This window comes from Prinia subflava, chromosome 34 (genome assembly GCF_021018805.1).
Source record: "Prinia subflava isolate CZ2003 ecotype Zambia chromosome 34, Cam_Psub_1.2, whole genome shotgun sequence".
Taxonomy (NCBI): Eukaryota; Metazoa; Chordata; class Aves; order Passeriformes; family Cisticolidae; genus Prinia; species Prinia subflava.
Window position 1 is genome coordinate 313535 of NC_086280.1, and position 24575 is coordinate 338109.

The following is a 24575-nucleotide window of genomic DNA, read 5'->3' on the forward strand; positions in this document are numbered from 1 at the left end:
GGCCCCCTGAGCACCCCGGGGGCCACCCTGAGCACCCCAGGGCGCACCATGAGCACCCCGGGGCGCACCCTGAGCACCCCGGGGCGCACCCTGAGCACCCCGGGGCACCCTGAGCCCTGAAACCACCTCAGGCTGGCGGTGAAGGGACCGTGAGTGGCTCTGCTGGGACAAACCTGGCACATCTGGGGCCCTTTGGAGCCCTGCTGGGGGTTGCTCTTTCCCTTCCTTTTCAGGGAGGAATCTGGAAGTTTCCCCTCCTGAATTAAGGGCTGAAATACCCAAAGATTTACAGTGTTTTGCACCTGTTCTGGAAGCTTGGCGCTGTCAGGGTGTTTTGAGGTAAAAGGATTTAATTTTGGAGAGTTGAGGAATTTATTTTTTTCCAGGGGAAGTTAATTTATTTTCCTGCTCAGTGGTGGCAGCACCTCAGGACCCCAAAAAAGGGACAGTTCCCACCGGGGAATGTGCCTCTGTCACACCTTGGAAGGAGGCAAAAGAACCCAAATCTTCGGAATGAACTTTTTCCTCCTTTTTCCCCGTGGCTCCGACCCCTTTGGCATCCAGAGGCTCTTCCCTGGGGTTTGAAATCCGGGAATTTGCTGCTTTTTGTGCTCCACTTCCCAAAGCAGCAGGGATTGGAGGGGGTTCTGTGGGAGGCTGGGATTCCAAGGCCTCCCTGCTGGGAGCTGGACATTCCTGCCGGCCGCTATCCCGAGGAAAATCCAGCTGCCACCTCGCCCCCGCAGCCCTTTTGGCATTTTGCCCCTTTTTGGGAGGTTTTTTTTTCGGAATTTCAGTCGTTTCCCGTGGGATTCAGGAGCCAGGCACAGCTACAGGTGAGGGAATCCTTCCTCAGTGGAAAAATCACTGGATTTTTGGGTGACACAAAATCCACACTTTGCTGTGTTTTCCAACAGGAGGTTCCTGCCCCTGCAGCATTTTTAGGGCTGAATCCTTCATTAAAAATGATTTAGATCTTTCCCTGTGCTGTCCTTTTTTTTTTTTTTTTTTTTAGGGAAAAGCTCTAGGTTTGTCCCAGTGCTGTGCCAGGATTGCTTCTGTGGTGTCTTTTGCCCCAAAATTCCTGTTTTACTGATGGATTCCCACAGAATCCCAGAATGGGTTGGGAGGGGTGCTAAAGCTCATCCCATTCCACCTCCCACCATCCCAGGGATGGGGAATCCTCTGGGAATTCCATCCCGGGGCCTCCCTGCCCTCACAGGGAGGAATTCCTTCCCAAAATCCCACCCAAACCTCCAGATCCCAGTGGGATCCCCATGTCCTGTCCCTCTGTCCCTTGTCCCAAACCCATCCCCAGCTCTCCTGAAAGGTCACCCTGGAGCCTTCCCTTCTCCAGGCTCAAAAGTCCCGTTTTTCCCAGCCCTTCCCAGGATTTTTTTGGGGAAAATAAGGGGAAGAAAACAGAACCAGGTGCCCATTCCCAACTGGGACAGTGCCCAGAATCCCAATCCCAGCCTCCTTCCAGCGTGACCCAAAACTTATCCCACAAATCCCCCCCATTGTCACTGAATTTTCCTTTCATTTTTTTAAGGAAAAGGAAGAAATCCCAAACTTTGCTTTTCCTCCATTTTCTTCCCCTCCTGGCTGAGACCCATCCTGATTTTCTGGGTGTCTCCCCACACTCCCTTTCCCCCTCTTTACCCCCTGCACCATCCCACTTTTCCAAGGATCCTGGAGGGGTTTTTGGGGGGGCTGCCCCCAGCAGGGACCCCCAGATTTGCTGCTTGGCTGCGCCCGGAGGGGAAAGGTTTGACCCCAAACCCTTTGTGCAGAGCCCCCATCATTAAGAGAGCCTCCTAAAGGGCATTTTTGGGTGGAAAATCCTCTTTAATCCCTCAATCCTCCTTAATGAATTTCCCCTGCCAATGTTTTGGTGCTTGGTCATGACTGGCAGCTGCTGTGCTTGAAACTTGGAGGGTTTAAAATTCAAATTCTGCCCCAAAATGGCTTTTTTGAAGTTGTCTTTCAAAAGATTTTTCAGTTATAATTTCTCCAGGTGAAGTTTTATTATCCACAGAGGCAAAAAGAGGAGTTTTGACCCAAAAAAATTGGGATGAAACTCAGGAATTCCTCACCCAGCAGCTGCCTGGGGCCTCCTGCATGAGAAATCTGAGCAGGTTTGGGGCTCTTCGGGGTCACTGGGCTGATTTTTGTCAAGATCATAACAAAAAAAAAATCCCATTTATGAACTTTTTGCCTGTAATGAACAGCCTGGTGAGGAGAGGAGTTTCTATATGGGAGTTTTTATGGCACAGCAAGAGGAGAGGACCACGGAATCTCCTGCTTCTGGTGTTGCAAAACAGCCCAATTTGAGGTTTTTCAGGTAAAAAAACAGGATAAAATCTGTGGGGAGGAGGGGACAGCAACCCCTAGTGACACCGGGATTGTCCCAATCTTAATTGTGGGACAAGAATTCCACAATTAAACCTCCTGCGTTTCCAAAATTTTCCACTTCAACATTTTTCACTTTGAAATTTTTCCCTTTTCTTATTTTTTGTGGGAGATTTCTCACCCTCCCCCCCTTTTCCCCATTAGTTTGAAGTATCCCAACCCAAAAAATTTGTGGTTTTAACCCAAAATGAGGATTTTAAATGGATTTTTTCCCAACATTAAGAATTTTATAGTGGTTGAAATGGAAATATTTGAATCACTGCAAGCACACCCCAAAAAAAAAGACTCAACTCAAATTTTACTTTCCACCAAAAGGTTTTTTTTTTTTTTAATTTTTTTTTTCATTTTATACCAACAGATGTTAAAAAATACAGACTTGTTTTACAAGAATAGCACCATTTTTTGGGTTTTTTTGTGTGTTTTTTTAACTCATACATGAACACTCCTGCTGGGGGGAAGGGGCAAATTTGGGGTGAGGAGGGGATTTTTGATACCTGGATTACTGAAATCCCATTTTTTTTTCAGGGAAAAAGGGATCACTGACATTCCCACCTCCACCTGACCTCAAAAACAGGTCTTCCAGGAAGAGAATAAATAAATATTAATGGGTTTTTCCTTTGATTCTGGTGTTGGGATGAGGTGGTTGCTCCCTGATTCGGGGTGAGCCCTTTCAGTGCAGAACTTCTCAGCTCCTTTTTGGGGTGGATCCCGTTTTTTGTGGTTTTTTTTTTTTTCTCTTTTTTAAGTAATTAGGCTGGGCTTTTTAAAAAAAAAACAAAAACCAAACCAACAAACAAAACCCACAACAACCAAAACCAAACAACCACACCAAAAAATCCTTTTTTTTTTGTTTTTTACAAGAAGCAGACGGGGCCGAGGTCGACCCCAAACTCCTGCTCGGGCCCCCCAATGTCCAAAGGTGCAATGTCCACGATGGGCAGGCGCGAGGTCTTCTGTGTGCGGTACTCGATGACAGTCCTGCCCCACTTCCCGGTGTGTTTCTGAGGGAAAAATGGGCAAAAATGGGATCTTTTAGTCTATTAAATCCTCCCCGAACCCTCCAAATCCCAGTCTGAACCCAAATTTATCACCAGGCACAGAGGGTCCCCACTTCTCATTGTCTTTCTGAGGGAAAAATGGGCAAAAATGGGATCTTTTAGTCTATGAAATCCTCCCCAAACCCTCCAAATCCCCAAATTTATGAGCAGGCATTGAGGGGTCCCTGTTCCAGGTGTGTTTTTGTGGGGAAAATGGGCAAAAATGGGATCTTTTAGTCTATGAAATCCTCCCCAAACCCTCCAAATCCCAGTTTGAACCCAAATTTATGAGCAGGCATTGAGGGGTCCCTCTTCCCGGTGTGTTTCTGAGGGAAAAATGGGCAAAAATGGGATCTTTTAGTCTATTAAATCCTCTCCAAATCCCAGTCTGAACCCAAATTTATCACTGGGCACAGAGGGTCCCCACTTCTCATTGTCTTTCTGAAGGAAAAAGGGGCAAAAATTCGGTTATTTAATCCTCCAAAACCTTCCCAACCTCAGTTTGAGCCCCATTTCATCACTGAACCCAAAAAGAGCTACGCTTCCCAGCGTGTTTCTGATGGGACAACATTGAAAAACGGGCCAATCTCTGGACACCCCTGGCCAGCTACACAAAGCCTGGTGGCACTTGGTGACACGGCGCTGTCACCTCGCAGGTTGGCCTCCCTCGGGAGGGTTCTCCTGCCCGCGTTAACCCCGCCGTGTCCCGGATGCCGCCCCGGTTCCCGCGCGGCGCGCACCGTGCAGCCGTCCTCCAGCACGCTGTAGGTGAACCTGCTGTTGCCCTCGGCGCGGATCTCGACGTCGTTGGAGCCCTGGATGAGCAGCGCCTTCCTCAGGCTGCCCGAGTCCCCGTCCAGGTAGGCCACGCTGTTGCGGCAGTGGTAGGTGACGTTCTGGGAGCCCTCGGTGGACAGCAGCCTCAGGAAGGTCATCTGGATGTTGGCCGTGTTGGGCGCCAGGTCCTCAGCGCCGTAGCTGAACTGTGGGGAGGGGAGAAACTTTCAGCTTCAGGGTTTTTTTTGGGGGGGATTTCCAGGGTTTGCTTTTCCAGAGGAGTCCTAGGTGTCACTTTTGTGCTTTTCCTAGGTGTCACTGCCTGATGCCAAGATTTCCATGGAAGGCTCTAAACCAACCAGTTCTGGTCCAAACGCCATCTATTTCACCCCAAGGGGGAACATCAACTTCAAACTTTCCATAAAATCTCCCAAATCAACCATTTCTCATCCAACAATCGTGAATTTGACCCCAAGGAGGGACATAACTCTAAATTTTCCATTAAATCCCCTAAATCAACAACCACCAATTCCACCCCCAGGATGGACATCAGCTCCAAGATTCCTATAGAACCCCCAAATCACCCAATATCTGATAGACCCACCAAGAATTTCACCCCAAGGAAGGACATCACCTCCAACTTTTCTGTAAAACTGTACCCCCACCCCTTTTTTCCTGTTTGTTCTCCAGGCCCATCCTGGACACCCACGTGGAAGCCGCCGTTGATGGTCTCGGCGAACCAGACGTGCTTCTTCTCCTTGGCTTTGCTGCTCCACCAGTTCTTCCTGGGGATGCTGCCGGGGCTGGGGTACACGCACGTCTCCCCCGTGTCCATGTTGCAGAAGACCTTGATGGCGTCCAGGGTGCAGCCCTGGTTGGGGTCGATCCAGTAATCGCCTGCAGGCGGAGGGCACCAAGTGAGTGACCGCCCGGCCGTGGGGTCAGCAGGGAGGTCAGCGTGGGGTGTGGGGGGACAAGGAGGAAGGAGGGAGACAGAGGCAGGGATGGACAGAGGGATGGACATGGACAGAGGGATGGACACAGATGGACAGAGGGGTGGACACATGGACAGAGGGATGGACACACATGGACAGAGGGATGGACACAGATGGACAGAGGGGTGGACACATGGACAGAGGGATGGACACAGATGGACAGAGGGGTGGACACATGGACAGAGGGATGGACACATGGATAGAGGGATGGACACATGGGCAGAGGGATGGACACATGGACAGAGGGGTGGACACACGGACAGAGGGGTGGACACATGGACAGAGGGATGGACACATGGACACATGGACAGAGGGATGGACACATGGACAGAGGGGTGGACACAGATGGACAGAGGGGTGGACACAGGGCTGGAGCCTCCCTCTCACCACTCTTCCAGTCGGGGTGGCAGAGTTTGATGTCTCGGCAGGTCCTGGCCGGGTTCTTGCGGGAGCCCTCGGGGCTGCGGATGCTCTCGATCTGGTTGTTGAGGGCCTTGAGGGTGGCGTCCACCTCGGCATCGTGCGGCCGCAGCCCCGGCGCGGCCTCGTCCGCCCTCATGTAGCGCCCGGGGTCGGGGCCCTTCTCGGGCTGCCCCAGCCCCGCGAACGCCGACATATCGATACCGGTGCCGGGGGGCCCGGGGGGGCCGGGCGGGCCGGGGTTACCGGGAGGGCCCTGCGGGAGGGAGGAGTGGTCATGGGGTGATGGGCTGGGGGTTGGGCAAAAATGGGGTCTTTTAGTCTATTAAATCCTCCCCAAACCCTTCAAATCCCAGTTTGAACCCAAATTTATCACCAGGCACAGAGGGTCCCCACTTCTCATTGTCTTTCTGAGGGAAAAAGGGGCAAAAATTCGGTTATTTAATCCTCCAGAACCTTCCCAACCTCAGTTTGAGCCCCATTTCATCATTGAACCCAAAAAGAGCTACGCTTTCCAGTTTGTTTCTGAGGGGAAAAACTTACCCCTGCCCTGCTGAATCCTTCCCCTCCTGTATCTCCCTGAATCCCTCCCCTGCAGGATCCCTCTCCCCTGCAGGATCCCCTCTCCCCTGCAGGATCCCCTGTCCCCTGCAGGATCCCCTGTCCCCTACAGGATCCCTCTCCCCTGCAGGATCCCCTGTCCCCTGCAGGATCCCCTGTCCCCTGCAGGATCCCCCATCCCCTGCAGGATCTCTCTCCCCTGCAGGATCCCTCTCCCCTCCAGGATCCCTCTCCCCTGCAGGATCCCTCTCCCCTGCAGGATCCCCTCTCCCCTGCAGGATCCCCTCTCCCCTGCAGGATCCCTCTCCCCTGCAGGATCCCTCTCCCTTGCAGGATCCCCCATCCCCTGCAGGATCCCTCTCCCCTGCAGGATCCCTCTCCCCTGCAGGATCCCTCTCCCCTGCAGGATCCCCTCTCCCCTGCAGGATCCCCTCTCCCCTGCAGGATCCCCTCTCCCCTGCAGGATCCCCCATCCCCTGCAGGATCTCTCTCCCCTGCAGGATCCCTCTCCCCTCCAGGATCCCCCATCCCCTGCAGGATCCCTCTCCCCTGCAGGATCCCTCTCCCCTGCAGGATCCCTCTCCCCTGCTGTCCCTGCTCACCGCCGGGCCGGGCTCGCCGCTCCTCCCGCGGGGCCCAGGGGGGCCGATAGGTCCGGGCATCCCATTGGAGCCGTCCTTGCCTGAGGGGCCCACGGGGCCGGGGGGACCCTGAAAAACCCCAAAAAGGGCTCAGGGCACAGCAGAGATGGGGCTGCCACCCGCAGCCATGGCACCGGTCCAGGGGCACCTCCTTTTCCCCCCCAAACTTCCAGGACTTACCCTGGGTCCAGAGGGACCTGCAGGCCCAGCAGCGCCCTGGTCTCCAGAAGGACCCTGGGAAGGACGGGAGGATGGAGGATTTGGGATCCCACAGGAGATGTGGGATTTGGGGTGTGGGATTTGGGATCTGTGGGGGGCTGTGATCCCAAATCCTGGCACTTACGGGGGGCCCGGGCAGCCCCTGGAGCCCAGTGAAGCCCCGGTGCCCCTTCAGGCCGCGCTCGCCGGCCTCGCCCGCCTCGCCTTTGTCCCCACGCGGCCCCTGGGGACCCTGCAAGGGCACACAGAGGGTCAGGAGCGATCACAAACTGGGACCCCAAACTGGGATCTTGGGAATTCCAGGTGGGAATCACTTACCGGCATCCCCCGAGCGCCTGCAGGGCCGGAGGGACCCATGGGACCCTGAGCACCCTGTGGGAGAAAGGAGGGGAGTCAAAACCAGCAGGAATGGGATTTGGGATTTGAGGTGTGGGAATGTGGGCTGTGGGATTTGGGATTTGGGATGTAATGTTTCCAGCTGCCCAGGGCACTGCAGATATTCCCAGTTTTATCTCCTGGCTCATTCCCAGTTTTAGTTCCTGGCTCATTCCCGGTTCCAGCTCCTGGAGCTCCCAGGCAGATCCCAGACCAGGCTCCCAGGAATCCTCAGGAAGATGCTCGGAGCTGCTCCCAGTGCCATTCCCAGATGATCCCAGGCAGCTCCATGCCCCGGATTTGGGATGATTCCTGGTAATTCCAGTCTCCCCCCATGCCAGCATGTCCCGCTCACCGTCTCTCCTCTGTCTCCCTGTTTTCCAGTGGGTCCCACAGGGCCAGGAGCGCCAGGAGCGCCGGGAGCACCGGGAGCACCCACAGGGCCGGTCTCGCCACGATCACCCTGGGAACAGGGAATGGGGTCAGGAACCGTGGGAATTCCGGCTCTTGGATGGGACCAGGAGAGATCCAGGACAAGGGAATGGGGTCAGGAATTCCGGGTCTGGGATGGGGCTGAGCACAGGGGTAACGGGACCTCCAGGGACTGAGAAATCTGGGATGAGCTCACCTTCACTCCAGCTGCCCCATCCCTGCCTGGGGGTCCGTCAGAGCCGGGATTTCCCTGGGAAGAGAGAAGGAGTTCAGCTTTTGCCTTTGGGATGGGGTGAAAACTCCTTTTTCCTGGCAAAATCCTATGGTAAAAATGTACTTGGATTTTCCGGGATCAACCTTAGGGCTGTCCCTACATAGGATCAGGAAGGGATCCATCCTGGATATTCCATACATTCCCAATTTTCCTACCTCCCTGCCGGGCTCTCCTGCAGGCCCTGTCAGCCCAGGGGGTCCCACAGGACCAGGGGGTCCCCGGTCACCAGCAGATCCAGGTGCTCCCTGTTTTCCAGGCTCTCCCTAAAAAAAACCAGGAAGACTCCCTGTGAGTGAGTCCGGGATGAGGGATCGTTGCTCCAAGGGCAGGGAAATATCGGATTTGGGCTTTCCTCCCACTTTTCCATCTGTCCCTCGGGATCGTGGAATCGCGGGATTTTTTAGGAGGGACCTTCGAGCTCATCCAGCCCCGGTTATCCCACACCTGCCGCCCTCCCAGCTGGCTCCAAGCCCCGTGCAGGGACAACTCCCGGGATGGGAATGACGATCCTCAAGGTCCCTTCCAGCCCCAAACCATTCCATGGCCATCTGGGGATCCCAATTCCTGCCGCTCCACATCCCGGAGCCTCTCCCAGCCCCGCCGATCCCTTTTCCCGAGCTGGAGCGGCACAGAAACGGCAGCTCCCGCTGACAGCTCTTGGGATTTCCAGGTGGGAATTAAATTCCGTGCAGGAATTAAATCCTCCCGAAGCCCTGCACATCCCCGCTGTCCCAGGGACGTGGAGCACAGCCGGGATTTGGCCCCAAACCCCTCGTGCCGGGTGGACTGAGGGAGGAAAAGCAGCAGGAAATCAGGAGAGAGGGAGGGAATTCAAATCCTCCTTTGCCCCAAACTTCCCCAGAGCTCGGGGGCACAAATTCCCGGTGGGAAAAGGGTGGGATCGACAGCGAATTTGTATGGAAAATGCATCACGCTGCTTAGGTGTATGGCTCTGTCAGTGGGGAAGAGCCTTGGGAGATTTTGGGACCTTCTTTTGTCCGGGAAAGAGACGCGACCCCAAGAACACCGGGATGGGGCTGAGCAGCTTCCACCACTCCCCACCCTCCCGAAATCCTTCTGCGCCACAAAATTGCCTCTGATGAGCTCCCATTTCTTCCCAGACTGTGGGGTTTTGAGGGTTTTTTGGTGTTTTTTTAGGGTTTTGCTCACCGAGGGCCCAGGCAGCCCTGGGAATCCACGCTCGCCGCGCTGTCCTGGCAGCCCCACGATGCCACGCTGCCCTGCCAGCCCCTGGGGACCAGGGGGACCATCCGGACCCTGCGGGGACACAGAGGGGGTCAGTGCCATTCGGGGGGTGGCGGAGGGTCCAGGGGACTGTTTTAAAATCCCAAATTACCGGGGGGCCGTCCTCGCCGGGCTCGCCCTTCTCACCCGGGGGGCCGGCAGCGCCCTGCAGCCCCGGGTCCCCCGCTCGGCCTGTGGGTCCCGTGTCGCCCCGGGCACCCTTGGGACCGTCCTTGCCTGGGGAGCCAGGAGGCCCGGGGGGGCCAGGGTTACCCTGCAAGAGAGATCGGGGTCAGAGGCAACTCAGGAGGGGTTTCCATAATCCTGATCCATCGCTGATCCATTCCTGATCCATTCCCGATCCGAGTCCTGGTGCTGCTCAGGGACTGTGCCTTTGGTTGGTGGCACACAGGGGTGACTTTGCGTTGGGGACATCGTGGGGAGTGGCAGCTGCCCAGCCCCCAAAGCTGGGGGTCAGCGATCCTGCCTGATCCCGACTGTCTCGAGTGATCCCACAGCTTCCTGAGGGATCACAGCTGTCCCAAAATGAGCTGTTCCCAAATGACCCCAGTGATCCCAACTGTCCAGAGCAATCCCAGATCTTCCCAACCCATCCTGGCTGCTCCGAGTGAGCCCAGTTGCCCCCAGTTCCCCCCAGTGACCCCAGTTGCCCCCAGTGACTCACGTTGGGGCCGGGGGGTCCAACACGTCCAGCGGCTCCCGGGAATCCGGTGGCTCCCTGGGGACAGAGGCAAGAGAGGCTCAGACACCTCCCCTCCCCCATCCCCATCCCCCACCCCCTTCCCCCCCCCCCCTCCACACTCACCGGGGGTCCCTGAGCGCCCCGGGCTCCTTTGGGACCAGTGACACCGGTGGGACCCTGGGAAGAGGCAGAAAACCGGTCAGGACAGTCATGACCCAGAGATTCCTGGAATTCCCAGGAGGAGGGACCCCCACAAGGGCTCAGGCACAATTTTGGGGGTCCCAGCTGGACCTACCTGCGGTCCAGGAGCCCCGGAGGGCCCCTGAGGCCCGGGGGCTCCGGCATCGCCCTTCTGGCCGGGCTCCCCCTGCTCGCCCTTGGCTCCGGGCTGGCCATCGGCGCCCTGGGAAAGAGCCACGGTGAGTGGTCTGTGGCCACTGGGGACACGGGAACGGACTGGGCACAGAACTCACTGGGGGTCCGGCAAATCCGGCAGGGCCAGGGGCTCCGGGCTCTCCGCGCTCTCCCTGTGTGGGAAATGGGGTGAAAATCAAGGGAATGGGGCAAATGTGGCACCGGCAGCACCGTGGGGGGCACAGGTGGCACTTACCGGGGCACCGCGGGCACCGGCGGCTCCAGATGGGCCCGGGGGGCCGGACTCGCCCTGGAAAGAGAGGAGGGGGAGTTGGGGGATGGATGTGTCTGCCCCGGGGATGGGGTGGGGTCTGCCCCGGGGATGGGGTGGGGTCTGTCCCGGGGATGGGGTGGGGTCTGCCCCGGGGATGGGGTAGGGTCTGCCCCGGGGATGGGGTGGGGTCTGCCCCGGGGATGGGGTGGGGTCTGCCCCGGGGATGGGGTGGGGTCTGTCCCGGGGATGGGGTGGGATCTGTCCCGGGGATGGGGTGGGGTCTGCCCCGGGGATGGGGTGGGGTCTGCCCCGGGGATGGGGTGGGATCTGTCCCGGGGATGGGGTGGGGTCTGTCCCGGGGATGGGGTGGGGTCTGCCCCGGGGATGGGGTGGGGTCTGTCCCGGGGATGGGGTGGGATCTGTCCCGGGGATGGGATGGGGTCTGTCCCGGGGATGGGGTGGGATCTGTCCTTGGGATGGGGTGGGGTCTGTCCCGGGGATGGGGTGGGATCTGTCCCGGGGATGGGGTGGGGTCTGTCCCGGGGATGGGGTGGGATCTGTCCCGGGGATGGGGTGGGGTCTGTCCCGGGGATGGGGTGGGATCTGTCCTTGGGATGGGGTAGGGTCTGTCCCTATGGGAGCAGCAGCAGGGCCACCCCACTCTCACCTTCTCGCCGTTGGGGCCAGCGGGGCCGGGGGGGCCGATGGGACCGGTCAGACCCTGTGGGGACAGAGGGGACAGTGAGGCCACGGCGAGGGGCCCTGGGTGGCCACCACGGACATCCCTCACCGGCCACCATGAGCATGAGGCCACAGGAGTGTCCCTAGATGGCCACCACAAGCATCCCTGGCTGGCCATTGGGACCACCCCTGGCTGGCCACCACAAGTGTCCCAGGCCGGCCACAAAGGGCTCATCCCTGGCTGGCCACCATGAGTGTCCCCTCCCCGTCCCACTTACGCGAGCTCCGTCCTTTCCGGGGGCTCCCTCGGGTCCCTTCTCTCCGACGTCTCCCTGTGGGGCAGGACAGGTCCAGCATGAGCCCAGCTGAGCCCTGGTGGCACCCCGTGACCCCTGTGTCACTGTCACTCACCCTGTCCCCCTTGGGACCGGCGATGCCGGCGGCTCCTCTCTCCCCAGGCATTCCCTGCAGCCCCGGGGGTCCCTGGGCGCCGTTGGGGCCGGCAGGGCCGGTGGCACCCTAAAATAGCAAAGGGGCGTTATTGAGGTGTCACCCCCCCCGTGATGGCACCGAGCCACCGGCGCTGTCCCCACGTGTCACCCACCTTGGGTCCGTCGGTGCCGGGGGTGCCGGGGAGGCCGCGGGGCCCCTGCAGGCCCTGGGCGCCGGGAGAGCCGCGCTCACCGGGGAAGCCACGCTCGCCCTGTGGACAGCAGGGACAGCTCAGCGGGGACACGGGGACACCGGCAGGGGTGGCACCAAGGTGAGTGGGCAGGGCATCGCCCCATGCTGCCCTGGAGTGACTGGGATGGATTGGGAGAGGACTGGGAGGGACTGGGATGAGGACAGAGCCAGCATGGAGCTACTGGCCCTGGGTGGGGCCAGGCCCTGGGACCCCCCAAAGTCCCTGTGGGATGAACACGTCCCTGGGCTGGCAGGAAAGGTGACACTGAAACCCCCCCAAAGCCCCCACAGGTGACACCTTGGGACTCCCCACAGGTGACAGGTGACACTTACCCTGGGACCCACAAGCCCGGGGGCTCCAGCTTCTCCAGGAATGCCCTGTGGGAAGGGAACAAACAGGTTTGGGGGCAGAGCTGGGGGATTTGGGGGATCCTGATCTCCCCTGGGGGGAGGACAGGGGGGTCTCACCTGGTCTCCGGGTTTGCCGCTCTCGCCGGGGGGACCTGGTGGGCCTGGCAGCCCCTGGGAGGGGACAGGAGCCACGTGAGAACAGTGACAGCGAGCCCCCAGGGGCTGGGGTGGCATCACCCTAAATCCCAAATCCCTGTGCTCACCTGGAAGCCAGAGGGGCCGGGGGCTCCTTGCTCTCCCCTCTCCCCTGCTGGGCCCTGTGGGACAGATGCTGCTTAAGGACCCCAAAAACCTTGGGATTTCAGACTCCCCCCACCCCAAGATTTTGGGAATCCCATAAGCCCAAATTTGTGGATTTTTTGATCCCTCAGCAGATCCAGGGGGGTTTTAGCCCAACTTTGGGAGTTTTAGCCATTGCACTCACGGCAGGTCCTGGGGGGCCGGCAGCTCCCGTCTCTCCATCCTTGCCAGGAAGTCCCTATGGAGAAGGGAAACCCCACTGAGCCCCAAATCCCATAAAACCCATCCCCCCCCTTCCCATGCCTCAGTTTCCCCCCTCAGGGGCTTTTAGGGTGGAGTGGCACCATAATGTGAATTTTTGATGTTTGTGGGGACAGAAAACCTCACCCTCAGTCCTGGCGCTCCGGGAAGTCCTTTCTCGCCAGCTTTTCCAGGCTCACCCTACAGAAGGTAGGAGGATTTGGGGTTCTAGCCCCAGGGAGAATTCCCGGGTATTTTTAGAGGGAAAAGGGTCTGTACTCACATTGGCACCTTTGGGACCGGGGAACCCCATAACGCCGGGCTGGCCCCGAGCCCCCTGGGGGCCGGGGGGTCCGGGGCGTCCGTCCTCACCGGGGGCACCCTGTGGGGACAGCAAGGTCAGCGGGGACAGCAGCCCACCCCAAACCACCCCAAACTACACCAAACTACACCAAACCACCCCAAACAACACCAAACTACACCAAACCACCCCAAACTCCAAACCCCAAACAACCCCAAACTCCAAACTACACCAAACTACACCAAACTACACCAAGCTACACCAAACTACACCAAACCACCCCAAACAACACCAAACTACACCAAATTACCCCAAACTCCAAACCCCAAACAACCCCAAACTCCAAACTACACCAAACTACACCAAACTACACCAAACCACCCCAAACTCCAAACCACCCCAAACAACACCAAACTACACCAAATTACCCCAAACTCCAAACCCCAAACAACCCCAAACTCCAAACTACACCAAACTACACCAAACTACACCAAACCACCCCAAACTCCAAACCCCAACAACCCCAAACAACACCAAACTCCAAACTACACCAAACTACACCAAACTACACCAAACCACCCCAAACTCCAAACCACCCCAAACAACACCAAACTACACCAAACCACCCCAAACTCCAAACCCCAAACAACCCCAAACTCCAAACTACACCAAACTACACCAAACCACCCCAAACTCCAAACCCCAACAACCCCAAACAACACCAAACTCCAAACTACACCAAACTACACCAAACTACACCAAACCACCCCAAACTCCAAACCACCCCAAACAACACCAAACTACACCAAATTACCCCAAACTCCAAACCCAAACAACCCCAAACAACCCCAAACAACACCAAACTACACCAAATTACCCCAAACCACCCCAAACAACCCCCAAACCCCTAACCACAAACAACACCAAACTACACCAAATTACCCCAAACTCCAAACCCCAAACCACCCCAAAAACCCCAAACCCCAAACCACCCCAAACAACACCAAACAACACCAAACTACACCAAACTACACCAAACTACACCAAACCACCCCAAACTCCAAACCCCAAACCACCCCAAACAACCCCAAAACCCCTAACGGGGTGTCACTCACTGTGGGACCGACTTTGCCTTGCGGCCCAGCGTCCCCAGGGCGGCCCGTGAGACCCTGTGGGGACAAAAAGTGTTTAGAGACATCCCCCAGTGTGGGGGGCTTGACCCCATAGCCATGGGGTGACCCCAAAGGGCATCTGTGCTCCCCACAAAGAGAGGAGAACCCCAAGGAGGATTTTTGGGAACCCTAAATGCACCTTGGGAATCCCAAAGAGCATCTGAATTAGCAGGAAGCATCTTAATTAACCCCAAAGTTTCTTAATTAATCCCAAAGTTAGCACCAAGCACAACCCCAAAAAAAGTCTTAATGCCAAAGGGCAACTTGGCTAACCCCAAAAGAACGTTAGTGACCCCAAAAGCTCCTTAAACAACCCTAAAAGCATCTTATCAACCCCAAACCACCTCATTTACCCCGCCAAATTCCTTAACCAGCCATAAAAGCACCTTAAACCGATCCCAAAATCACATTATTGACTCCCAAAACACCTTAACCACCCCCAAAAGCACATTAGTGACCCCAAACCCAGCTTAACCACCCCCCAAATCCCCTCATTGACCCTGAAAGGGCCTGACCACCCCCAATCCATCCCCCAGACCCCACAGGTGCCACCCTGTCCCTGTTCTTGGTGTCCCCGCTGTCCCTCACCCTCGCTCCGGGCAGGCCAGGCTCTCCGGGGCGTCCAGGGTCACCGGTGGCTCCTTTGGGGCCGGCCAGGCCAGCAGGGCCGCGCTCACCTGGGGCCCCCTGTGGGGGATTTGGGGTCAGTTTGGGAGATTTGGGGTCAGTTTGGGGGATTCGGGTCAGTTTGGGGGATTCAGGGTCAGTTTGGGGGATTCGGGGTCAGTTTGGGGTTGTCACCCCCGGGACACCCCTGGTGTCCCCAGAGTCCCACCTTAGGACCAGCCAGCCCGTCCTGCCCGGGGAAGCCACGATTGCCGGGAGCGCCCTGTGGGGGAAGACAAGGATTTGTAGGGTCAGGGGAGGGGTTTAGGGTCAAGGGGAGGATTTTTGGGATTGGGGTCAGCTCTTTGGGATGAGGGAGTTTTTTTGGCGGTTGGGGTCAGTCTTTTGAGATCAGAGCTGGTTTTTGGGGTCGAGGGCACCACAGACCCTCTCTCCAGGTGGCCCCAAAGGTCCGGCAGCTCCAGGTTCTCCACGGGCTCCTCTCTTCCCCTCCTCCCCAGCCGGTCCAGGGGCACCTTGGGGTCCTGCGGGGCCCTGAGGATGAGGAGCAAAAGGGGTCACAAGGAGCCTTCATCCCCTCCCCGACCCCCCTGGGGACAAATCCCATAAAGCCGAGTCCCCCTTGTGTCCCCCTTGTGTCCCGCTGGCGCCGGGGCTCGGCAGGGCCCCATTGATGGTGGTTAATGAGGCGAGGGGGGAATGTCCCCAAGCGGGGGGAACGTCCTCGAGGGGGGACACGCAAACACTGTGGCCATTGTCCCACTGTCCCCCTGGCCACTGTCCCCCTGTGGGAGGGGGACGCTGCCCCTGAAGGGGCCCTGTTAGGGGAATGGCTTGTTAGGAGGTGCTGGAGGGGAGAGAGGGGCCAGGGATGGACCCTGGGGTGGGGAGGGACCCTCAGGGGGCAGTGAGGGGTCAGGGGGTGACTCTCCAGTGGTCAGTGTGGGCCAGGGATGGCCAGTGAGGGGTTGGTGATGGACCCCAGGCTGGGAAGGGACACCGGGATGGGCAGTGAGGGGCCGGGGATGGACACTCAGTGGACACCGAGGATCAGGGCTTGATCCCTGGCCGGGGGCTTGGGGTGCCCCCAGCCCGGACTCACCGTCTCTCCCTTGGGTCCCTGCTCGCCTTTGAATCCCGCGATGCCGGGTTCGCCCTGGGGAGGGGGCACAATGTCACAGCATCCCCACAGCTGTCCCCACCCCATCTCTGGCCTGGTCACCAGGTCTTCATCCCCATCCTCATCCCCATCCCCATTCCCGTTAGGGGTCAGGGCCGGGTGACCCTGGAGTGACCCCGAAGTGACCCGGGGGTGCCTCGGGGGTGACTTTGGGGAGGCGACACCGAAACGGGGAAGGTGCGAAGGGGGCGTGGCGTGGGACAGAAGGGGCGTGGTCTGCATTGGTGGGTGGGCGTGGTCAGTGGGCGGTGTCAGGGGCGTGGTCAGTGCCAGGGGCGCGGTCACTGCGCGTGGCCCGGTCCCCGGGGGAACATCGGGGTCTCGGGGGTCTCTCACCGTCTGTCCCTTGGGGCCCAGCGGGCCGGTGGCTCCCTGGGGCCCGGGTGGGCCGCGGGGGCCGGGGAATCCTGGAGCGCCGGCGATGCCTGGAGCGCCCTGCGGACACCGGGGAACGTCAGGGACCCCGCGAAGCCCCTGCGTCCCCTCACTGTCCCCACTGTCTCCCCCTCTGCCGGCTGTTCCTGTGTCTCAGCAGCTCAAATCCCATCCTGTCCCCAATCTCCACCCAGCCCCAGTGTCCCCCAGTACCCCCCAGCATTCCCCCAGTGTCCCCATACATCTCCCTGTCTCCCAGCGTCCTCCAGTGTCCCCCGGTGTCCCCCACCCCTGAGTGCCCCACGACCCCCAGGGGACCCAAATGTCCCCAGATCCCAGCGCAGCCCTCGGCACCTACTCCTCACCTCAGGCCAGTCCCTGTCCCCATCCCCAGGGGCTCACTGGGACACCCCAAACCCTGTCACCATCCCTGTCCCCGTCCCCATCCCTGTCCCCGTCACCATCCCTGTCCCCGTCCCCGCTCACCGCCGATCCCTTCGCTCCGGGGATGCCGTCGGTCCCGGGGTTCCCCTACAAGCAGACCCTGCTGAGCTCCGTGCCTCAGTTTCCCCGGATCCGGCCCTGTCCCCACGGGTCCCAGCTCAGGGGACAATGCAGGAGGACAAAGCCACCAGGGTGGGGGGACACAGGGACTTACTGGGGCGCCGGCGGGGCCAGGCGAGCCAGGGGTCCCGGATTCTCCGCGGGGCCCCTGGGCACCCTCGGGTCCTCGTGCTCCGGTGGGTCCCGCTTCACCCTGGGGGGGAGGTGACAAAGAGGGTCAGGGGTGACATCGGGACCCTTCTGTCCCCACTGAGACCACCCCTCTCCCCTCACCTTGGAGCCGGGGGCGCCGGGGAAGCCGGGGGCTCCTGCGGGGCCGACGGGACCCTGGGGACGAGAGGAGTGTGAGGGTTCCCCTGGGCTCGGGGGGCCTCTGGGGGACTCCGCTGTCCCCGCGGGGGGGGTGACACAAGGGCCAGGGATGCGCCAACCCCCCCTGGACTTACAGGGGGTCCGGCCGGGCCTGGGAGGCCATCGTTGCCACGAGCGCCCTGTGGGGAGACAGTGCCGGGGGTCACGGGTGGTCCCCAGGGCGGGGGACAGGTCCCCCTTGCCACCCCTGGGTGCCACCAGCGCCGCAGGTGACACCGCACTCACCGCAGCGCCCGAGGGGCCCGGGCGTCCTCGCTCTCCGGGCAGCCCGCGGGGACCCTGTGGGGACAGAGGGTGACAGGTGAGGCCTGGGGGGCGCTGGCCCTTCCCAAGGCCACCTGGCCGTGCCTCAGTTTCCCTTTTCCAGCACCGCACTCACCATGGGGCCGGGGGAGCCGTTCTCGCCTGGGGAGCCGGACTCGCCCTGCAGGGAAGGACAGGGGTGAACACGGGGATGGTCCCCTGGTGTCACAGGGCCAGGGGACAGTCACCCCGGCACAGGGACAACCGCTACACCCAGGGAATTTTCCTCAGCCCCAGGGACTGTCACCCTCTCTCACCTTGGCTCCAGGTGCTCCCGCTTCTCCCTTGGCGCCGTCCAGGCCGGGGTAGCCCTGGGGACAGGGACAGGGCGGGGTTGTGACAATGCCAGAGCCACTCCGGGGGACACAGGGACACGGGGACAGAAGGGGACACACTCACCCGGTGGCCTTTGACTCCAGGTAGGCCGGGGGTCCCGGGGAAGCCTCGAGCGCCCTGCAGGCAGCAAAGGGAGAGTTGGGGACAGGGAGGGGACAGCGGTGGCTTTGTCGCAGGGCCACTGGTCCCATGCTCACCTGGGGGCCGGGGGGGCCACGCTCGCCGGATTTCCCAGGTTTGCCAGTCTCGCCCTGTGGGGAATATGGGATTTTTGAGAGGTTGGGAACACAAAAATGTCACCTTTTTGTCCCTTCTCAGCCTGGCTTCGGCGGTGCCACCGTGGCTGAATGTCAAAAATGTCACTCACGTCATCTCCAGGTTTGCCAGGAGGTCCCGGAGGTCCCCGGGGACCCATCGGACCCTGAAGAGGACAAAGAAGTGGCAGTGAGTGACACCGGGGACTGGCAGTGCCCCGGTTTGGGGGGGACTGGGGACATTTGGGGACACTCACAGCAGCGCCTGGTTCACCGGGCTCACCGGGGTTGCCTTGGAATCCTTGGGGACCCTGCGAGACAAGGTGACATCAGCGGGGGTGGCACCAGCCAGCCCAGACACCCCAGGTTTTGAGGAGGGGGGCAATACTTACCGGGGAGCCGGAGGGGCCGGGGGGGCCACGGGGTCCCATGGGGCCCTGGGGGGACATAGCAATGTCACACGGGGTGGGGACACCATGGGGGGACACCCCCGGAGCCACCAAAGCCCCCAAAACTAGGAGTCCTGGAGTGGGGTCCCAAATGGGATGGGATTGCATGGGGGTGGGGAGGGGTTTGGGGGTGTGAGCAGGGGGGATTTGGGGCAAATTGAGGGAATTTAGAGGTGGTTGATGGGCTCTGAGAGGAATTAAGAGGATCTGGGGAACAGTTCATGGAAATTTGGGGTGACATGAGGGGGATTTAGGGGGTTTTGGGGGTGGCAGTACCATGGGTCCCTGCATGACGCCCATCTGAGCCCCTCCAGCCTTCTCGTCGAAGCCCCCGGCCATCTGAGCGGCGAAGTTCTGCCAGGGAAAGGGGGCTCAGCACCCCAGAGACCCCCCAAAGCCCTGATTTCCCCTCAAAAAACCCCAATTCCCATCAAACCCCCACAATTCCCATCAAAATTCCTTCTACTGCACTCAAACCCACCCCAAATTGCCTCAAATCCCCCAAACCCTTCTCAAAACCTCCCCAAATCTTCTCCACCCCCCAATCACCTCAACCTCCCTCCAAATCCCCTCCAAATCCCCCTCAATTCCCACAAAAGTTCCACGAAGCTCACCCAGATTCCCCTCAGCTCACGCAATTCCCAAATCCCATCTCCCCCCAGATACTCACCCCCCCCAAGCCGGGGGGTCCCGGGGGTCCCGGGGGTCCCGGGGGGCCGGGATTTCCTGGAGTTCCGGGTTCCCCATCCCTGCCCCGGGGGCCAGGGGCGCCCTGGAATGGGGAGGACAAAAAACCCCACCAGATTTAGATTTGGGGGGGTAACAGAGGATTTTGGGGGAGTTCCCAGGGGAATTTGGGGGGCTTTGGGGGAACACAGGACATTTTGTGGGGTTTCCAGTTGATTTTTGGCTTTTTGGGGGGAGGTCTTTAGGAGGATTTTGGGAGGGTCACAGTGGATTTTTGGGGATTTGGGGGAGTTCCCAGAGGAATTTTAGGGATTTTGGGAGTCCCTCTCACCTTCTCACCCTTCTCGCCGCGGTCCCCTCGCTGTCCCTGCTCACCTGCAGGGCCCTGCGGGGGATGGGAGGAACAGGATGGGGGAGGGGGCGTCATGAGTCCCCTCCCCCCCCTTTCCCCCCCTCCCCCGCCCCCCCCTCCCCCAAAAATTCCAGAGATTTCCCGGCCTGGAGCTGCTCCCACCTGCGGGCCCGGGGGTCCTCGGGGTCCTACGACCTGCAGGACACAAAGGGGGGGTGACATCAGAGCTGGAAGGGCACTGTCCCCTTTTGGGGTGTCCCAACCCCCCCTCCCTGCCCCAGCCCCTTTTTGGGGTGTCCCCACCACTCACATCTTTGATGTCACCGGGTTCACCTTTTTGTCCCTGTGAGGAGAAGCGAAGGGTGAGACCCCAAAACTGCCCCAAAATTCCTCTCTGTGGCCCCCCAGGGATGAGCACAAAATCACCCCAAGAGCCCCCCAAGGCAGAGACCCCAAAACTGACCCGAAATTCCCTCCACAGGCCCCAAAAATCCCCCAAAACACCCCAAAATTCGGGACAATTGCCCCTCGAATTCACTCACCTTGGGGCCAGGCTGCCCTGTAGGAATCCCCCCAAAAAAAGAAAAATAAAGAGAAATTAGTGGGGGGGACACACACGAATTTGGGGTGGGGGCAACACGAGGTGGCTCCATCCTGGGAGGGCTGTTGGGCCAAACTGGGGGGCACTGGGGGCTCCCCCAAAGCGGGGCCAGCAGTGAGAGGGTCTCGGGAGCTTTTTTTGCTGGTTTGGAGGCTTTTTGGGGATGCTCAACCCTTTAATCCCCCCCCCCAGCTGGGGCAGGGAAGGGTTAAAAAAAGGCAACTTTTGGAGGTTTGGGGGAGGCGGGTTTTGGGTTTTCTTTCATTTTTGGGGTGAAATCCCACAACTGGGAGCCCGGATTGGGGCTTTCTGTGGGGTTTTCATTCATTTTGGGGTGCATTCCCACAATTTCAGGGGATTTCCACCAAATCCCTTCTGCCGGGGGTGCAAAATCCTCTCCCACTACCCTTTCCCCCATTTTTTTTTTCTGTCTAAAACCCCCCAAAACCTCCAAATTTTCAACCAGGGCTAAAAACCTCGATGATTTTTTTCCCCTGGGGCTGATTTCCCCCCGTTGCTTTGGGGTGAAGTTGCCTTTTCCCTGCATTGCTGCATGGATGGCATCATCCATGGCCGGGTAATTTATTTATTAATTCGCTAATGAAGGGAAATAAATAAATTACAACCGCTGGGCTGCTCGGTGGGGCAAATGGGGCAGCACTCTCCGAAGGGGATCTCGGGGCTGGGGCAGTCCCGCAGCTCCTCGCAGATGATTTCGTCGCACAGCACCGTCCCCGTGTCGCACACGCAGATCCGGCACGGCTCCGGCTTCCACACGTCCTTGTCGCTGTAGCGGTGCCCGTCCTGCAGGCAGCTGCCAGCCTCGGCTGCGGGGACAGCGCGGGGACAGCGCGGGGACAGCGCGGGGACAGCGCGGGGTAAGGAGCATGGCACTGCCAGCCACGAGGAGGAGGAGGAGGAGGAGGAGGAGGAAGGGGGATCCAGAGGGGCCCGGGACCTCCCAGTGAGGGGGGACAGCTCGGGGACAGCCAGGAGGGAGGTGGCAGCACTGCCAGCCTCGGCTGCGGGGCCAGCGCGGGGACAGCACGGGGACAGCCAGCAGGGGGTGGTGGCACTGCCAGCCCCTCTCTGAGCCCCCGAGGAGGCCCCGAAGCAACGCAGGGGACACAGCCCCGAGTAGTGACACCTCCCTCGCCCTGACCCCGGGTCCCCCCAATGTCCCTGAGGTTCCCGCAGCTCTGGTGGCACCAGTGTCCCCATGGGCTCGGGACAAGGGGCGTTGGTGTCCCCAGGCTGAACTCACGGGTGACCCCCGGGTGCTCCTGGGGGGTCTCCGGAGGCTCCCAGGGTCCCCAGAAGGTTGCCCGGTGTCCCCAGGAGGTGCCTCGGGGTCCCCAGCTGCCCCCAGAGTCCCTGGAATCTCCCCAGGTCGTTCCTCAGTGTCCCCAAGGATGGCCCCAGGACACAGCCCAGGGCTGGCCCTCAGTGGACCCCCTGTCCCCAAGCCAGGCCCTGTGACCTCAACCAGACCTGGCTGTCCCCAGTCTGTCCCCAGCATGCCCCTGCTCCAGCTCATCTCCTACACTCTCGGCTGTTCCTCTGTCCCCTCACTGTCACCTGCTCTCCCCATGTCCCACCTGTGGCCCCCCTGGCCATCTCAGGCTGTCCCATCCCTGTCCCAGGCTGTCCCTGTGCGTCCCCATGTCCCTAAACTCCATCCATGCCACACACCAGAATCCCAAACTGTCCCCCAGTGTCCCCACCGTGTCCCCCACCTGCCTTGTACCATCCTCCAGTGTCCCACGCTGTCCCTCCCTGCCCCACCTTCCCCCCCCACTGTCCCCCCAGGCTGCCCCCCGTGTCCCCTCGCTGTCCCTCCCTGTTCTGCTTCATTTCCCACTGTCCCTCGATGTCCCCAACTTCCCTCGTGCGGTCCCCCCGTCCCTTCCCTGTCCCCCGCTGCCCTTCCTCGCCCCAGCAAGGTTGTTCCACTTTTCCCTGACACGTTCCCCGGTGTCCCCATGCTGCCCTACGGTATCCCCCAGTGTGTCCCCGTCCCACCCCCCCCTGCGCTGCTGTCTCCAGAACTGCCTCGAAATTCTCCCTCTTTGTCCCGTGCCCTGTGCCTCTGTCGCAGTGTCCCCACGCTGTCCCCCGGTGCCTTCCTGCTGTCCCCCACCCTCCTCCTGCAGTCCCCGGTGTCCCCACGCTCTGCTCCGTCCCCTCCCCGCCGCACTGAAACTTTCCTCGTCCATTCCCCGCTGTCCCAGTGCTGTCCTGCACTGTCCTCACGCTGTCCCCCGGTGTCCCCACCCTCCGAGCTCTCCCCCCTCCACTCTGAAACTTTTTCTGTCCATCTCGAAACGTCCCGTGGTGTCCCCCGCTGTCCCCCGCTGTCCCCCGCTGTCCTCCATCCCCTCTCCCCACTGTCCCCATTGTCCCCCGCTGTCCCCCGCTGTCCTCCATTCCCTCTCTCCGCTGTCCCCCGCTGTCCCCCGCTGTCCCCCGTTGTCCTCCATCCCCTCTCCGCTCCCTCTCCCCACTGTCCCCATTGTCCCCCGCTGTCCCCGCGCTGTCCCCCCCTCCCCTTCTCCAACTTTCCCTCAACGTGTCCCCCTCGCCCCCCCCCGCGATGCCCCAAAACTTTCCCATCCCTCACCCTCTGTGTCCCCGCTCTGTCCCCTGTCTGTCCCCGCTCCGTCCCCTCCCTGTCCCCATCCCCGCCACTCACGGAGGTCTCGGTCCTGCGCGGCGGCGGCGGCAGCGAGGCAGAAGAGGAGGAGGAGCAGCAGCCCCGGCCGGGGGGCGGCTCCGGGGACGGCGCCGGTGGCTGCGGGCTCCGAGCGGCGGCCACCGGGGGCCGGGCGGTGTCCGGGCATGGCGAGGCGGCTGCGCCCGATCCGCGCCCGGGGCCGGCAGTGCCCGCTCGGCCCCGCGGCCCCGTTTAAGTCCCGGCCCCGCCGCCCCCCGGAGCTGTAACTCGAGCCGGCCCGGCCCCGCCGGGCCCCCCGGACCTTCCCCCGGTGGCTCCGGACCCTCCCCCGGCCCCCGAGCCGGGCCGGCCCTCCCGAGCCCTCCCCGGGCCCCCCGGGCCCTCCCCCGGCCCAGAGCGGGAGGAGGGACCCGGGCTGAGGGGAGATGTGGGGTGTGGTGTCTGGGGGTGTGGGGTTTGGGAGATGTGGGATTTGGGGGTGTGAGGTTTAGGGGTGTGGAGTTTGGGGGTGTGAGGTTTAGGGGTGTGGAGTTTGGGGGTGTGGGGTTTAGGGGTGTCGGGTTTGGGGGTCTGGGGGTGTGGAGTTTGGGGGTGTGAGGTTTGGGGGTGTGGAGTTTGGGGGTGTGGGGTTTGGGAGATGTGGGATTTGGGGGTGTGAGGTTTGGGGGTGTGGAGTTTGGGGGTGTGGGGGTCTGGGGTTTGGGGGTGTGAGGTTTAGGGGTGTGAGGTTTAGGGGTGTGGAGTTTGGGGGATGTGGGATTTGGGGGTGTGGAGTTTGGGGGGATGCGGGGGATGAGGCAGCTCAGCCCATCCCATCCCATCCCATCCCATCCCATCCCATCCCATCCCATCCCATCCCATCCCATCCCATCCCATCCCATCCCATCCCATTCCCGGGTCCTGGGAAAATCGGGATACCCCCGACCCCGCCCAGGGATGGGACCCCCCCCCCCGCCCAGCTCGGTCCTCCCTGCCCCCCTCGCGATGTCCACAAATCCCCGCCCCCCTCTGGGGCCCCCTCGGGCCCAGCCTGACCCCTCCTCCCTTTCCTTGTCCCCATTCCCGGCGGAATTCCCGGCGACAATTGTGAGATCAAGGTGGGGGACACGGGGAAAGCCCTCCGACCCCAAAGCCAGCCTGGATCGGGCCCCGGGACCATCCTCTCCCCCCAAATCCCACCAAAATTCCTCCAAATCCCTCCCAAATTTCCTCCATATGCCCCATAAAACTCCCTCAGATTTTTGGGAGTTAGGGTGGGATTTGGGGCGGATCTGAGGGGGTTCTGGGGAGCGGCTGAGGGACTTTTGAGGGACATTTAAGGGGATTTTGAGGGGGACTGGGGGGTCTGAGGGG

The 24575-nt window shown here is 60.5% G+C and overlaps 1 protein-coding gene and 1 long non-coding RNA gene across 2 annotated transcripts; one reads left to right on the forward strand and one right to left on the reverse strand.

Annotated features, from left to right (window-relative positions):
- Nucleotides 1-20: 20 nt before the first annotated feature.
- On the reverse strand, nucleotides 21-23535 carry COL2A1 (collagen type II alpha 1 chain). Its single transcript, XM_063420979.1, has 54 exons — nucleotides 23241-23535; nucleotides 21175-21375; nucleotides 20490-20506; nucleotides 20258-20290; nucleotides 20110-20142; nucleotides 19927-19980; nucleotides 19579-19680; nucleotides 19185-19262; nucleotides 18852-18896; nucleotides 18717-18770; nucleotides 18573-18626; nucleotides 18403-18456; nucleotides 18269-18322; nucleotides 18127-18180; nucleotides 17946-17990; nucleotides 17792-17845; nucleotides 17641-17685; nucleotides 17468-17521; nucleotides 17289-17387; nucleotides 17117-17161; nucleotides 16592-16690; nucleotides 16178-16231; nucleotides 15502-15609; nucleotides 15284-15337; nucleotides 15037-15135; nucleotides 14392-14445; nucleotides 13259-13357; nucleotides 13123-13176; nucleotides 12920-12973; nucleotides 12699-12752; nucleotides 12553-12606; nucleotides 12418-12462; nucleotides 12005-12103; nucleotides 11812-11919; nucleotides 11679-11732; nucleotides 11387-11440; nucleotides 10702-10755; nucleotides 10565-10618; nucleotides 10387-10494; nucleotides 10215-10268; nucleotides 10074-10127; nucleotides 9501-9662; nucleotides 9314-9421; nucleotides 8299-8406; nucleotides 8066-8119; nucleotides 7793-7900; nucleotides 7381-7434; nucleotides 7187-7294; nucleotides 7024-7077; nucleotides 6805-6912; nucleotides 5609-5897; nucleotides 4936-5123; nucleotides 4190-4432; nucleotides 21-3413 (listed from the first exon to the last, which is right to left on the reverse strand). Exons 1-54 carry the CDS (start codon nucleotides 23386-23388, stop codon nucleotides 3267-3269), a joined length of 4521 nt encoding a protein of 1506 aa, XP_063277049.1. The 5' UTR covers nucleotides 23389-23535; the 3' UTR covers nucleotides 21-3266.
- LOC134563161 (uncharacterized) lies at nucleotides 12031-21439 on the forward strand. The gene is made up of 4 exons (XR_010083330.1): nucleotides 12031-12163; nucleotides 13057-13185; nucleotides 18584-18649; nucleotides 21300-21439. It is a non-coding gene; the product is annotated as an uncharacterized LOC134563161 (long non-coding RNA).
- Nucleotides 23536-24575: the final 1040 nt, after the last annotated feature.

Coding starts and splice junctions, on each gene's coding strand:
- COL2A1 (XM_063420979.1), bottom strand. CDS start 23,388: ATGCCCGGACACCGCCCGGCCCCCGGTGGCCGCCGCTCGGAGCCCGCA. Junction 12,974..13,122: donor CCGGAGCGCCAGGACTGAGG/GTGAGGTTTTCT, acceptor CCTTCTCCATAG/GGACTTCCTGGCAAGGATGG. Junction 9,663..10,073: donor TTGGACCCCCCGGCCCCAAC/GTGAGTCACTGG, acceptor TCTCTCTTGCAG/GGTAACCCTGGCCCCCCCGG.